The sequence below is a fragment of the Leuciscus leuciscus genome (assembly GCF_965113295.1).
Source record: "Leuciscus leuciscus genome assembly, chromosome: 17".
Classification (NCBI taxonomy): Eukaryota; Metazoa; Chordata; class Actinopteri; order Cypriniformes; family Leuciscidae; genus Leuciscus; species Leuciscus leuciscus.
The window spans coordinates 27,719,763-27,736,627 of NC_138741.1; the positions used below are offsets into that span (position 1 = coordinate 27,719,763).

At 35.5% G+C, this 16,865-nt stretch overlaps 2 protein-coding genes across 9 annotated transcripts in view; one reads left to right on the forward strand and one right to left on the reverse strand.

Moving 5' to 3' along the window:
* The window catches only part of cdc42bpaa (CDC42 binding protein kinase alpha (DMPK-like) a), a 79,165-nt gene extending 69,954 nt beyond the window's left edge, over positions 1 to 9,211 (reverse strand). For 6 of the 8 annotated variants that reach the window (XM_082142756.1, XM_082142753.1, XM_082142757.1 and 3 more), the window contains exon 1: positions 8,350 to 9,211. In XM_082142756.1, the coding sequence (XP_081998882.1) occupies positions 8,350 to 8,527 (178 nt within the window). In that variant the 5' untranslated portion in view covers positions 8,528 to 9,211. The remainder of the gene's footprint in view (positions 1 to 8,349) is intronic. The other 2 variants (XM_082142751.1, XM_082142754.1) reach the window with 1 other exon arrangement.
* Positions 9,212 to 13,902: 4,691 nt separating this feature from the next.
* Positions 13,903 to 15,772, forward strand: lft2 (lefty2; the record flags this gene model as incomplete). The annotated part of the gene is made up of 4 exons (XM_082143380.1): positions 13,903 to 14,167; positions 14,741 to 14,984; positions 15,089 to 15,340; positions 15,445 to 15,772. 4 exons carry the CDS (start codon positions 13,903 to 13,905, stop codon positions 15,770 to 15,772), a joined length of 1,089 nt encoding a protein of 362 aa, XP_081999506.1.
* Positions 15,773 to 16,865: the final 1,093 nt, after the last annotated feature.

The following is a 16,865-nucleotide window of genomic DNA, read 5'->3' on the forward strand; positions in this document are numbered from 1 at the left end:
GAGAATGTTAAATTTTTAATGATATAATTGTTTTCAATGTTTTGGCAGATGGCCATCTAGCGAACTGATATACATATACATTGAGCAAGAACCAATGAAGTTCATTCTCATATACGCATTCTCATTACGTTTGAGCTTCCGCAAGAACAAATGAGATTTGTTTTCACGCGTGAGCTTCTGTTAATGTGCACTGATCAATGTTTTCATTTTTGGGTGAACTAACCCTTTAAGAGGTTATCCAATCATAACAGTGGTTATTTACATTTATAAGTTTTATCCTAAAGCACCTTTTTTTATGCTATGGGTGTTAGAGAAGCAGGTCAAGTAACTTTCAATAAAAGTGACTTGCTTATATTCCCATGAGAAATGATTCACTAATGGTGCTGGGCTCACTTCTATGGAAACAACAATAAGATAAGAAAATATGGTAAATCTGACCTCTCGTCAAACACGCAAATCCAGATTCCACGTCCCTGTTGAAATCACCTGACTAGGATGTGTATTTACCGTCATACCTTTCGCAAGAGTGTAAAATGTATGTACTGACAAACAGCAAGAGATTCTAAAGACAACTAATTTACAGCAAAAATGACAGAAAAAAACAGTTTATGGCTGGTGTGCTTATAGTGGTTAAAAATCTGGGTTGGTTGTTGGTTTAACCTCACAAGGGTTGATCAATGAATTATCACCATCATGCATTTGAGAAAATCATTTAACATCACATCCTAATTGCAATGCAACAATTTACTAGTGACAATTAAAGTGAAAAAGCTCTACAATAAGGCAAAAAACAGCCATTCAGAATGTGTTTTAAGTTTAATATGGATTTGGATCAATGACATTTCACTGGGACTACAGAGTAAATCCTAATAGAAAAAGAAAACAAGTGACAATCAAAATGTCTAGTTCCTCATTGTTTGTTGCTCTAACTCAGCGGTGGTTTGCGAGCCACACCTGGCCAGGTTTCGCACCCTTTAGCAATAAATGATCGATAAAAGATTAGTCATGTCACAAGAGATCAGCTTTCTGCATAAAAAGCAACCAGTTTCCTTTGTTGGCCTTCCTACGTTAATGAAAAGTTTAGAATAACAACATATTTCAAGTTGTACCGGCAAAAGTGCGTATTCACTGCTGTGTCACGAATGCAATCAATGGCAAACCACTTACGATTCTGTGGTAACCAAGAGATTGAAACTACTCAGAATTAAGCAGCTACATAACTTGTTTCTGGTAATGGCAAAAATAAATATTATTAGAACAGCGACGAAAATGTAAAAGTGACTGGACTTTATGATAGATGTTGGTTTCAAGAGAGAGACCAGAAGGTTGCCGGTTAGTTTGTACACGGCTGTTCGTGGGTCTAAAGTGACAGTTACAAGTTAACTATCATATTTATGGGTTAAATAAGATAAAAAGACATGTTATCAAAATATGTTTATTTTCTTATTAAACATAACAACATGCATTTATCATTCAGTTTAGGGCTTTTGAATTTGACATTAGATTAAGTGAAATGTATATATAATTAATATGTACGGTACATGAATACTATATAAATAAAATAATTTATATTCTATTTAATTATTATATTATATATATTATATTTATCTAATATGCGAGATTTGACTTTCCTTTGTGTTGTGTTTGAACGCATTTTGCTAAGTGAAGTGAACATCAACAGATATCCTGTGCTCAGGGAGTAGGGAGCAGTGAACACTGCGTAGGGACCCTGTCAATCGGGACCCGAGTTAATGGCGCTCTCTTCTAACGAGCTGATAATCTGAACCAGGTGTGTTAGATAACAGAGACATACAAACTGTGCAGAGCGGGGAGGTGCGAGGACTGGAATTGGGAACCCCTGCTTTACATCATGATCAGATCCTTGTTTAAAGGGTGGTTGACTATGATTTCACTTCTTTTTTTATCTTTAGTTAGTGTGTAATGTTGCTGTTTGAGCATAAACAGCATCTGCCAAATCACAATGCTCAAAGTTCAAAGCAAAGAGAAATATTTTCTTTTGGAGAAATTGCTTTTTAAGGACTACAACAAACAGCTGGTATGGACTACATGACATTCCTCCCGGATTAGTGCCATCACTAACTTTAAAATGTACATAAACCCCGCCCCCGGAACACGATTTATAGATTATCAAGACAGAATATGCTAATCAATGATTAGAAGATAGTTAACTCCACATCAGCTACATAAATTTAAACATAAACAAAAGAGTTTTAGAAATTTTCAGGACACAAGCTGTTGTAGCTCCGCCCCCCGTGGTGCTCATTTGCATTTAAAGGGACAGACACAAAAACGGTGCATTTTTGCTCACCCTTAAAAAGTGACAATTTTAACATGCTATATAAAAATATCTATGGGGAATTTTGAGCTAAAACTTCACATACACACTCTGGGGACATCAGAGACTTATTTTACATCTTGTGAAAAGAGCATTATACCACCCCTTTAATATTGACCAAACAGCATTAAATTCAAATGTCCACTTAATCTTTAATATTTAGCCACTTCTTTATGATAGAAATAGAACATGTGGACATCAAAACGTGCAAACTCAGAGCGAGGGTTTAAACTTTTATTTTGAAATCACCATGAACAACAATTTGCATATTTAAAAATGTATTGATGTATTCTCCTGCGTTAGAGTAGGTTTATAAATGAGTTGCGTTACAGATCTAGTGAAATGGCGCACGATACGTTCAAAGATGAGCGTTATAAGAAACCCAAACTCACAGCATATGCAGATATGGAGTTTGTTACCAGAGCTGCTGAGTACATGATAACAGCGCATATATTATTTAATTATCATATGCAGTAAAAGACTGAACAATATAATGCAAGCACAGTAAAAGGTTTTGCCACAAACTCAACTCTGTCATGCTGATATAGCGAGACAGCTTTTCAGTTCACCTCGACAAGAAATATTGTCACGTTTTAATATTGCGAGATCTCGTCACACCCCTACTGAATATCAAGTTTTATATTGATCTATAAACACACAACTACTAAGCATGGAAGATATGGGATATATCACTTCTTGCTTCACATAGTGAACACACCTCTGGCAAACAAGGCCAAACATTTCAAGCTGCAAAGGGCGAGTTCCATTAGCCAAAATGTCAGGCGACTGATTTGTTGATATGAAATCTACACACATAGCTTTGTGGGATATGAGCGAGATTCCACATAAACAATGCTGTGAATATCAAATGTTACCACAGTGTAAGGCATCCTTTTACAGGGCATTAGAAACAGATGGAAAACAGACCACCTGGAACTGCCATCATGGTCTCTGATACATCAACCAGGGAAAGTGTATAAAGTCTATTCATGAAGGACAGTTTAAAGGTCAAGCCTTCCTTAGAAGAACCTACACTGTTTCCAAAGTGTCCAAAACAACTGCAGCACACTCAGGTCGGTGTTCATTAAAGATCTGAATGCAGAAAGCTCATTGTGTATATCACTGTCACAGTCTCCAGCGCAAGGGGACACAGAGCTGCAAATCAAATGAACCACACTATCTATCTCCAGCAATACCCGCATTAGGAGACCATATAAAGGCAAAGACACTGGCAGGATCATTAAAACACGCTTTCCATAGAGGGAAAGAAGCGCTTAAAGCCAGACTGCAGAAAGACTCGCAGATAAACTTGTGAGCGCGTGCCGTGTCCAAATCCAACATCAAGAGCATTTTCACTGTGAAATGTCTGCATAATATAAACACTGGCCGCAAAATAAATTGTCAGCTTTCGTTTAATAATGTCACAGGGTTATTATTTCATACACTAAAACGGAAAAAAAACCCGATTAATTTCAGACCAATTTCAAATAAAGAGAACCTGTAAATGGTGATATAATGTGTAACACACACAGCCTTATAATCATAAGACTTAGTTCACACAAAAACGAAAACTCTGTCATCATTTACTCGCCCTCATGTCGTTCCAAAGCCGTGAGACTTTCATTCATCTTCAATACACAAATGAATATCTTTTTGATGAAATCTGAGAGCTTTCTGTCTCCATTGACAGCTACGCAACTACCACTTTGACGCTTCAAAAAGTTCAAAAAGAGATAGTAAAACTAATCCATATGAACTGAGCGGTTTAGTAGTCCAAAGAGATTCGATCGCTTTATATGATGAACAGATTGAATTTAGGCTTTTCACATATAAAAATTCATCAACTCACACATCAGTGATGGTAAACAGAAGATCAAGCATGGTTCGGTTGAGCTTCTGTTTATGTTCGTTGATCAATGTTTATATGTGAATAAAAGTCTAAATTCAATCTGTTCATCCTATAAAGTGTTTGTGTCTCTTCAGAAAATTTAGGACTAAACCGCTCGATTCATACGGATTAGTTTTATGATCTCTTTATGAACTTTTTGAAGTGTTAAAGTGGTAGTTGCATAGCTGTCAATGGAAGGACAGAAATTGCTCAGATTTCCTTAAAAAGATCTTCATTTGTGTTCTGAAGATGAACAAAAGTCTTACAGGTTTGGAAAGACATGAGGATGAATAATTCATGACAGAGTTTTTAGGTGAACTAACCCTTTAAGGGTGTTAATGTCAAAAAGGATAAAAACAACATGATCTGCAAGGATAAGATAGTCTGGTATTCTGAAGATTAGCCATGTAATTAAATTTAAATGGATTTTAAAACCGTTAAAAAAAAACTGATAGTGTTTATGCTTTAGCCCTTGTTTTCATCTGTGAGAAAGCCAATAACAATGGAGGAACAAGTCTGGTCCTAAACCCAATCCGTTCAGAACAGACAACAAGATTATGCATCCTTAAAAGGCATACTGGTCTTGCAAATCACGGCGACCAAACAAGTGTTGACTTGCCATATTAAAAATACAAATAAGGACGACATATAAAGGAAAAGCTTGCTTGTGACGAGGAGGATTCAACCTTTGAATACGAGAAACCTCCCAAAGTTAATACAAACCTAATCCCAAAATATGAGACCGGTTATACCTGACAGCAAACCCAACCTGCATAAATAAACGTAGACGGTATGAAAGCTAGAACACTGGAAAAGCAGATGATGTTGGGGTTGTGACAGGATAGTCACATAAAACTGCCTGGGTTGTCAATTTAAACCAGCTGTCCGGGGGAACTCACTATACAGGGGGACTTCTTCAAATACCAGAGGGTAGTTGTTAGTCACCGTCCACCGAGTCAGCCTTTTCTTTCAAACAGTTGGGCATGAATGGCATCTGTGACTTACACATTCCTACATTTGCCTTCAAGTCTTCAGGCCTCTTTCAGATCAGCACAGAAAGCAGAAAGAGCATGAAATTGACACACTAATTACTAGTCAAATAATGCATTTAAAAGTATAAAGAAATGCTGTTAACTGTAAAAAATTGGCTGTTTTGAGGGTTAACATGCACATCAATGAACAGAAAAATGCAAGAAAGGTGTTTTGATGTCATAATGTCCAAGACATGCGCAGAACACGTGTTGGAAAGCAAGCTAATCTAGAGCCACTGATCAGATTTTGCTTCAGCAAGGTTGTGCATGTAAACAGACTTAATTTGCCATACATTTATGTGAACAGTGAGTGACCATATGAATATATGCCTAAAGTATTAGCAGTTTAAAAAAATAATAATCACCTGATAAGGGCAGATATTGGAAGCATACAATATCAATGCTATGGATCATACACCGATATGAACATTTTGGCCTATACTGATAAATGACAATTCTTCATATTTGAAAGCCGATAACCGATAAATATAAATATACATTTATATATAATTTTTGAGAGCCGGATTATAAAAACACCATTAAAAGACATGTCCCAAAGCACAAAGTTATAATGTTTTTATTATAATTTTATGTAGCACATATGACTTGCACTTAACCTCCTTTTTGAAGTGATTTCAATCATATTTCAAGTGATTTAAAACCATCATGGTGAACAGTGAGCATCTGAAGTGTCTCAGCTGAAGGAAATAATCCATTATTTATCGGCTTTAATATATCGATACGATAACGATGACATTAAAAATCAACATATATCGGCTGATACCGATATATCGTGCATCCCTAATCAATGCCTACTTTTTCTAATTTAACAGTGTATTAGACATTACACAATATAATCTGATGCTGGATTTCACTTCAAGTAAGGAAATATTTTATACAGTAGTGGCCAAAAGTGATGTCTGGAGGGTAGGCTATATTTGTTTTTAATGACACTACAATTTCGACAAACCATGAAAATATGAGGAAAATACTATAGTATTTTAAATATTTTAAATATGAGGGAAGAACATATTCTTTGTTTAACAAATTATTTGGCGAAAGAAGCAAACTACAGCTACAGATTTTATTTTACTATGCAAAATATGGTTAGAAATTAAACTAACTATACATATTTAGTATTTATTACATATTATTACATAGTATTACATAGTATTTACTAGTACATATTTATTTATATATATATATATATATATATATATATACATACATATACATATATATATATATATATATACATATAACAATTTTGCTCATAGGTAGCCTACAGCTTATAGAATTTTAATCTACAAACTTTGAGTTACTAGAATAAACTACACAACCCCAACAACAGCATTTCAACATGAATGAATTAATGTATTTCTCCTCCAGACTTTATAAATCAAACCATGACATCAGTTATGATGGATGTTACATTTACCATCTCTAAAACTGTCAGATAAAAATGAAAGCATCCCATCTGAAGCATGCGGTCTTCACAGGAATATAACACAAGAGATATACACAAATCTGGCTGATGATCTGGGCACGAGTTCAACTTGTCCTGGCATCGTCTCTAACCAACCTGTGGCTTAAAGGTGTGTAAGGATCATTTTAGCCTAATGCAAAGGAGAAAGTTTTCACAATGCTGAACTAAAGTTTTAAAACTAGAGTACAAATAAATGACCTGAAGAGCAAATTCCAGCAACATTGCAGTAGCCAAGCCAAGTAGCACATGCAAAAAAACTGGAAAGTCTCTAAGCATCAATGAATCTGCAAGAAGCTGACAAGAAATGAATCAAAATGAAATCAAGTGTCTTTTTCCAAACCATTAGCCTAAAATATAGCATACGCTCTGCTTAAGAGGTCTACAAGTGCATAGAATAGATTCACAATTGTTTTCTGTTCCCTACCAATAAGATCGATCACGTAATATTATTGTGTTACAGTGTGTGCGTTTATTATTCTCTGCCACACTCGTTCGGTCTATCCTGCGTGCATCATGCCTTCTGTTTCCATGGAAGGAATGTTTACCATTCAGGTCATTCAGGGTAGCTGCAAGTCACGCCACAAAACAAACAAACAAACGGCACACTATGTTCATTCACGGTGGAATGTGATGTAGCGCTCCAGTCATTTCCTGCTCAACTTAAACATGTAACAAGTTTAAAGTCATATTCATTAGTTAAGCTGGGTCAGGAGGCGCCTGATTAAACATACTCAAGCAATACACTGCTTTTCCCATTACTGCATTTCAGTCACATGACTGGCCACTTAATACTTCCCAGCAATGTCTACTTGAATTCAGTTAATGTATTTACAACTTCACCACCACAAAAGCCCATGTCATATTCCATGCTTGGAGAAATACTTTGTATAACACAAAAGAGGCAGATTTCATGTGTTAGTCGAAAAGAGAATGACACCATATGACCCAGGGGACTTTTTCTACCTTATGCATGCACAATCCCAGGACCAGCTGTAGTCTTTCCTATAGGGAACCAGTTTGATCAATCACTATGACAGTGCATAGCACATCCTTCAGTGTCAGAACACTTTGCCACAAGCAGAAGTAGGTTTCTTTCATAACTTTTCAACTAGCCCTTTAAGACTTTTAATAGCACACATTCTTTTAAATAGAAACCATTTAATCAAAGTCCAATAATTTATACTCCCTTTCTGAGGATAATTTCAATCCATGCCCTATGATATACTGCTCAGCATGCTGGTATGATGGCTCAGAATTTAACAGCATGTTGCTACTTGACTTTTCCAGGGCTGTACACACACACACACACACACACATCTACGATTCAGTGCTGCCAAATGTGGCTTAAAGACATTTGTTGCATAAACTTCAGTCCATATTTATGATGACTCTAAAATCCAAACATCTAGTGAACTTTGGTACTACAATAAGATGATTTAATCAATAAATGAAATGACTTAAGATGCTTTAAACATAAAATGCATGGGTTAAGTTGACTTGAACATGAAATGCACTGGTTTAAGATGGCTTGAACATGAAATGCATTGATTTTAAGAAGCATACATGTCTTTAAAAGCACCATACTCACCCCATTCCAAAAACTCAGCAATGTTCTTCTCTCTTCTGAGTGGGGAGTTGATGCACTCATCATAAATGCAGATGAGAACATCCAGAAGAGTTTCCACACTAAAACACTGTCCATTAGACTGGACAGGACCATCCAGGATCAGTTTCTCCAGCTTTTTCAAACGCACTTCTCCAGACATGGTTCAAAATTGTTTAATTTACAGATATTTAAGTGCCTTTACTGTAGCTACTCAAGCTAACCAGCTAACAACATTCTCACGACACAATGTATCTTAACTGTTCTTTTCTAATATAAATACAAAAAATCGTTTATTAATAATAACAAAAACTAGTGTCAAACCATGTCAAGTCAATAAACTTCAAAAAATTCCCAGTTTGTTCAACTTTAACGGGTTAAAATAACTGATGCTAATGATCCGGCTAATAAAGACGTTCGGCTAGCAGGCTAGCCGATTTTAGCTCGTCCTCGAAGAGAATTCTCCTCAAAACCAACAGAAATAACATGACACGCCCCCCAAATGTTATGTTCAGGCATTACGTGTGTGGAAAATATGGATAAAATGTGTTTATATCCGCAAAAAGTGAGTTTAGCGAAGTTCTCCAAAGGCACCGATTGAGTGTCACTTAGTTTTCCTCATTCCTTTTCCCATGAATAATTCCTGAAAAAGTAAGTCCTGCCAGAAGGATGAAATCAGTCCGTCAGATGATGATGGTGATGGTGGTGGTGGTGGTGGTGAAGATGGGGTGAAGATGAGGAGGAGGAAGGTGGCGGTGTGGATGCGGGGTGACGGGGTGATTCTCTCTCATCTGCCCGCCGACGCTGAGTGTGTTTCAGGAATGATGAGGAGAAACATGGCGTCTCTCTCTCTCTCTCTCTCTCTCTCTCTCTCACACACACACACACACACACTCTCTCACTCACACACACACACACACACAATCACATTCAGACACGCACAAATAAAAATAAACATACAAAGATAAACATAACACATACAAGGACACATGTAGCTACATACCTAGAAGAACACACATACAGAATATATAGACACTCTAAAGAAAAACTAAATAAATACATATAAATACACTTACATACATAAATAAACACAGGTGCGTATACAAACACAAAGACACAAGTTTACATATAATACATAAATATACATATATAACAGCTGTTTTGTTTAAGCAGAGAATTTAGGGAGGGAGGGAGGGAGGGAGGGTGGGTGGGGTGGAGGGGGGTTGGGGTCACGTGTTCACACTTTCATTTTTGATGATAACTTGGATGGTATCAGATATGCTTATATGGATGATTTGCAGTAGTTTAGTTGTTTAGTTGAGTTAGTTAGGCTACTTTACTCTTCTAATTTATATTAGGCTTAGTGTTATTAATATTAGCTGAATAATCCATAATTGTGCAATACATCTCTGTTTATATATCACTGAGAGAAATCTATCTATCTATCTATCTATCTATCTATCTATCTATCTATCTATCTATCTATCTTTAATTTGTTTTTTGTAACCTATATGTCAAAGGTAAGAGCTTTCTTTTGGTAAAAATATTAAATTATAGTAGGCTACATTTATGTACAATTTTTAAATGCTTATAAATGAAAAATACTGAAAAGTTTTTTCTTACTGTGAACTTCCAAGGATAACTACAACAAGTATAGCCTATATAACAAAATACATTCCACTAAAATTAAAAACTTTAATTGCTGGCATGGATGATAAGCTCATTGCACTTTTCAAACACGTTGAGTTTAATTACTAATGAAGAAAATAAAGTTAAAGCTGAAGTTGAGGAAATGACAGAAATCATTGTGACAAGTTGAATAAACAGAATGACGTCACAGTATGAAACAGCCATGATGTTCTGCTCTAAAACTAAGTTTGCTGGCAATAAATGCTCTCACTGTACCATAAGAAATGAATCTATAGTTGACCTTTACAGATGAAGGGTGAGTTACAGTAATGTGCCGGTCTCTATCTGTAATCTGTTTACAGTATCATGCTGTAATGTAAAATGCTGAATTTGATGCCATCTGTCTGTCTCCCTTCTTCTGATGCATCTCTGATCAATCTGATGTTACACAGTCACTGACACTCTCATTCCTCTCCCTTGTACTTTATCCTGTTATATGTTCACAAATTTCAAATCTCTCTGTCACACACACACACACACACACACACACACACACACACACACACACACACACACACACACACACACAGACCATAGTGCTTATAACGTAAAAATAATTAATTACATTTGGTTATCCGCATAAATTGCAAACAAAGTACTATATATATAGAATCTGTATCTACAAAAATCTATAGATGTACCAAATGATTAAGATCAGTTGGATTAAATAATAGAACAAAATATTAAACTGAACGAAAAGAGATATCAAAAGTTTGCTTGGAACAGATGAAACACTGATACTTCGTGATTTTGTGTATTGTAGCCTACTAACACAATTGAAAACATGCTGAAATGTTAGACTTTTGACGATCTGTTGTGATATTAGTAGGCTACTAAGAGTTTTGAAAATGTAAAAATGTCTCGTAAAAATTGTGCCAAAAAAAACAATAAAAAAATTTAAATAAAATAAAACGGTATAATGATGACTCATATATGTTATTACGACTCAGAATAAAATTTATTTTACTGTGGCAAATTGACATAAATATGTTTACACCGTAGTCTATGCTGAAGGTTCACCGCCGGCGCAATGCACTGAACATGAATGTGCAGTATTTATCATAGACAGTATGGTATTTATTAGCTATATTTTGATCTGTCTGAAAAGTCTGCGAATGCTAGAGCTCCCTCTGGCGACTGGAACAATCCACTGCGATTCTCCAGACAGTTTGGCGATAGTTCCACGCAAAGACACGGTAAAGCAGCGTCACCTACAGGTCATTTCAATGATCAATCTACTACTTTTCTAATGGCGTGGAAATAAAAGGTTATTTGGATGTGGATGAATGAACATAATTTATGAAATGTAGGCAAACTGTGATTCCGAATAAACTCTTCTGGTTAGGCATTCTCAAGCAAAGAAAGCCAAACCAGACTGTTTATTAACAGTTAGTCTGTCTGAATAGCTTAATTTCATTTCTATTAGTCTTGATAGTGGATCAAATAAAGCCCTCCATCATAGCAGTAAACATGAAGGACATCTGAGCTGTGTAGCTGGTTTCTATGAACATCTATAATGATCATCATTAACACCTTTTGTGTTTATTGGGGCTCTTGATTAAAAGGGGTAAAATACAGGACAGTGTTATTGTTGGTTTAATCCTTCTGATCCCTTTTCATATGCAATTAGAAAATGAGAAATACCACTTTCAGTCTAGATCATCTAATTAATTGATGTGCTAGAATTTGCAGCATGGAGAAATCAAAGAAAGTCAGTTGTAACACCCCACCCTCCATAACAACCGTCTATATAGGCATAAATAATAGTTTCGCTTAATGAGTCATTGAAAGTTTCAGGTCAAAGATCTTTTGTTATGTGCTGTGTATTCAAAACATTCTCAACGTCTCATAAAATATCTTACAGGGACAGAAGGTTTAGAATTTACCATTGAAAATGTACACTGAAATTAGAATTTTAAAATATAATTTAATCATTTTTAATACTGAGTAAATACTCAAACTACTGGGGAAAATTAAGGTGAACATTTTTCTGAAAATAAACTTTATTTTCTTAACAGAATAGTTTTTTACATTCAAAACATTTCAAATTCACAAGAACATTTTTCTGAATCAATGGCATTAAATACATTAATATTTATATTTATCTACATGAATACAAAACTTCAATCCTTTAGTCTTTATTCATTTGATGTCATGCTTCTCTCTTTAATCAATGAGGACACTTTTTTAATGACTTGCAGGTGAAAGATTTGACAGAGATGCAATTGTGTAAACACATTAATTTAGCATTTCCCAAGTCTTTCTGAGCTCTACAGATTATTACTTTTTAAATGATTATACCTTTATATTATTATGCCTTATCATCTCAAACTACAACCTGTCAACTGGAGTTTTCAGTTGCCATGCAGGATGCAGCACTTTTATACTATGCACAAAAATGAATAAAATATATATTTTTTAACAGTTCTGTATTCATTTTAGCCCTTTAAATGTATGTTAGAGAAAATGTGTCTTATCTGTAGTGCTATTGACTTCATTTGGAATAATAATAGCCATGTTGATTGTAAACATTGGATTGTACTTGTCTTGCCCATCCTGACAAACAGCGTCAGATAATAACACGATTACCATGAAAACATGGCTGTGTAGCAAGTAAATTTGCTTAGCTGTCTGACGTGACGTGATCCGTCATCAGCCGTTCCTGTGCCGTCATTGTCTGACATCCCAGGACAACCTGCGGGCCCAATACACAATACACAGACTGGGGTAAGTTTAGTCCTTCTGTTGGCAGGACAGAAAAGGTCTGATCAGTCCTGCAATAGTAACAGGATAATCACCCCCTTGAGAAAACTCCCTCCAATCCACATCCCCTCAGCTCACTCCTGGATTTACTGCCTGTGTTTGTGGAATAATGGACAGCAGGGGTGGGCATTTCTCAATACACTTCCCTCTCGCCTCTGCCCTGCCAAATACACTGCTGCTTTTACCAAAGATGGTTAAAGCTGGAAAGGAGAAGGGAATTAACTGAAATGCAGGCAGAAAGAATGGAAATGAACGCAACAAATAACTGAACCATGCTTATTGGTTATAAATACATGGACACAATTTTAAAAGTTGTATTAGTTGCATTATAAATAAATAAATGCCACATTTTCTTCACAAAAACACATTCATTACGCTTAAGAAATAATAAATGAAATGGAATAAAAAAGAAATCATATTGTAAAAATGCTTTGAAATAGGCTAAACTGATAAATACATGTATAAGTACATAAATATAAATACATGAAGTCACTGTATTTAAAAAAAAATTATGAATACAAGTAATATATATATATATATATATATAATGCACTGAACATACTTAGGATGAAAAATGTTCTTCACAAAAACACATTCATGTTTGCTTAAAAACAATCATAAATAATGTAAAAAGTGATAAATTCTAGATTAAATTAATAAGTAAATGTATAAATACAGTGTAAATACATGGATACAGTATATACTAAATATATAATATATAAATATAATATAAGCATTTATATAAAAAATTATATATATATATATATATATATATATATATATATATATATATATATATATATATATATATATATATATTAATAATATATATAAAAATATATAATGTCCTAAACATACTTAGGATGAATTTGAAAAAAAAAACAAGTCATGAGCAACAATAGGTGGTCTAAATGGGACAAGGCTTTGAAGGGTGTCTTTTTTAGGTTGCCTCCCCTTTGTGGAGGTGCGAAAAGCCAGACAGGGTGGGGGGTGTGGGGGGTGTGGGGGGGAGATCAACTGTATATAAACCCTGAGAGACTCAGTCAGTCAGTCAATCAGGAGAACGACACTGGCATCACTAGAATCATGGCTTTGCTCATCCAGCTGTTCACTTGTGCTGCAGTGATCTCATTCACTGAGGGATTCCACCATGAGGATATGAAGCAGGCCATGCTCCAAAAACTTGGACTAACGGAACTTCCCAGGATTCAGAAGAGAGATTTGGAGAACCTAGTCGTCCCGGCTCACATCAAGAGCAAATATCTGTCCATGCTGAAACTTCATAACAAGCGTAAGAGGAGATCTGTGCCAAGCCTGGCGGGCATTCTGAGAGGCATCCATGGGAGTGCAGGTGGGTCACATCTGACAAAATGAAATTGAACTGCTAAAACGTTTAAAAATTGTACTGTATTCTATGTTTTAATATTAGTTCATGTATTTGGTATCATGAACAAATAACAAACCATAATAAATGCCACAGATAACTGGACCATGCACTAATTACATTTACAAATGATTTACAGGATTAGCTGATTTTGATTAATGTTAATATGAATATATTATAGTTGCAGCATTAATGTATACAACTTTTAAAGATAAAAATGTATTACTATGTCAAAATTATCATTAACCAAAATGAATCAATGATTTAAAAGAATTAATTGGGTTTGTATTAACTATTGCATTAACTAATTAACTTTATTGCAAAATCTTACCACTGAAATTATTCTTAATTAATTGCTTACTTTATGCCTTGATATTTATTTTTGGCTACTCTCAATTTACTTACTGATCAAGAATATATCAAATATAAATGATCATACCAAATGAAATGAATGAGAAAAAGTTGCTAAAACATAAAGATAAACATTTTACAGTGCATCTCTCATAAACAGTGATCTAACGTATCCTCTGTTATCCACAGATATCACAGGAGAAGTCAAGTACTCGGACACAACCCGTCAGCGTCTCGTGTTTGACATGGAGGCCAGGCTGCAAGAAAACACAGAAGTCACTATGGCCGAGCTAAAACTTTTCCAAACCGCGGCACAGAATCCAGCAAAACCTGAGCGGAGGAACCACAGACCCATTAACAACGCCAGAGTGAGCATCTACTGGGTGGAAGTACTGGGAGACGGATCCAACAGAACATCACTCATAGACTCAAGGTATGTCATGTGTCCAAATATAATAAAATATAACATAAATAATCACAAACTTTCATTTTGTAATGCATGAATGGAAACTCATTAGTCTATGCTTTTTTTAATAGACTGGTTCCTATCCACGAGACCGGCTGGAGGAGCTTTGACGTGACTCAGGCTATTCATTACTGGTCTAAATCCCAGAAGAAGACTCGTCTACATCTGGAGGTGTGGACTGAGGGAGAGAGACCTGGGAGCTACGCGGCTGAGATGGCCAAAAGAGTGCGCTTCTCCACACAGGACCCGAAGGAGAACACCCTGGAGAAGGATACGGGTGCACCTGAACTTGTGTTTTACACCTTAAACCTGGATGAATATGGGTGAGTACTGTTATTAAACTGGAGCTTACTTATGACTTGCATTGAACTTCATACCTGTGTATCATATATTCATTAACTAAAATCATTAATTTCAATGTCAACAGATCCCAGGGTAACTGTAACTCCAGCCCAAACAGCAGCAAGTGTTGCCGGGAGGAGCACTTCATCAACTTCCGAGAGCTGACCTGGACTCAGTACTGGATCATTGAGCCGGCCGGGTACCAGGCGTTCAGATGCGCCGGAGGATGCAAGCAACCCAAGCGCGGTTACTATGGATACGGGCAGAGGACCTGTGCGGTGATGGAGAGCGCGCCGCTGCCCATGATGTACCTGGTCAAAAAAGGAGATTACACTGAAATCGAGGTGGCAGAATTCCCAAACATGATTGTTGAGAAGTGCGGCTGCTCCATGGACAAAATCCCCCCGGTCTGAGACGGTCTGTGGTTTGCTCTCAGATGAGAGGTGATGGTGTTTCGATTTCAATGTCTCAGTTGCTGAACTGAGATCCACATGCTGTCAATCCCCACTGAGCACTTGAAAATAAAATTATTTATGAATGATTAGTTTATGTCATGCATCAGAAATGGCCTGTTGAGTGATGTGTTTTCTTAAAAAAATAAAATAAGTACATTTATATCCATCAGTCAAGGTTTTCATCTCTTTTTTTCATGATTCGAATTAGTATAGGGCTATACATCTAGATAAAAAATATGATTTACTATTATTTAAAACAATAAAAAAAGGAAAATAAAATTCATAATATAAATTCAAATATTTCTACGGGGCATGTTGGTGAATGTTCACTAAAAAACACTAGAATGTTCTTAACATAAATGATTTTGACCATTTCATATGGGATGATTCAAAATATATTCAAAAATATGATTTAGTGTAAATAAACACATAGGCCTATGGCCTACTTTTTAATCAAAGACAGTATTTATGACAAGATTTTTAAAAGATTTTTAACAAATATAAAGTTAAATAAAATAAAAATTTTGTGAGAAAATTAAAATGCAAATACAATTGTATTGGTCATTCTTAACTTTATATTAAAATGGCTTTCAGGATTTGGAAGCAACAGGAAAAAATACACAATTTAAGGACAAAATATCAGCTCATAATAATGTTACTTTCAAGACAAGCTGATCAGACGACAGCTCCTCCTCTCGTCCACAGTCAGGATATTTATTTTCGAATCAGACTCATATTTCTTTAATTATGTTGTTACATTAATTTATTATTAAGAATTTTAATGATATCTGCAATAGATTTATGTTGGTTCTGTTCTGTTTACCCTAAGGGGGGTTATCGCTGCTCTCCCTGCTCTTATCCATGCTAGGCTGCACGGATGCACAGGGAGTTCTCACCCAGAAGAGAATCATGTACCGCAAATCCAAACTGTATGCTAATTTTTCAATCATCTTTGATGTGATCCTGACTTTACATGATGATAAAAAAAAAAGTCTTAACCAATTTGAATGACTTCACATTATTGAATCAAGGAGATTTCATTAAAACAAGA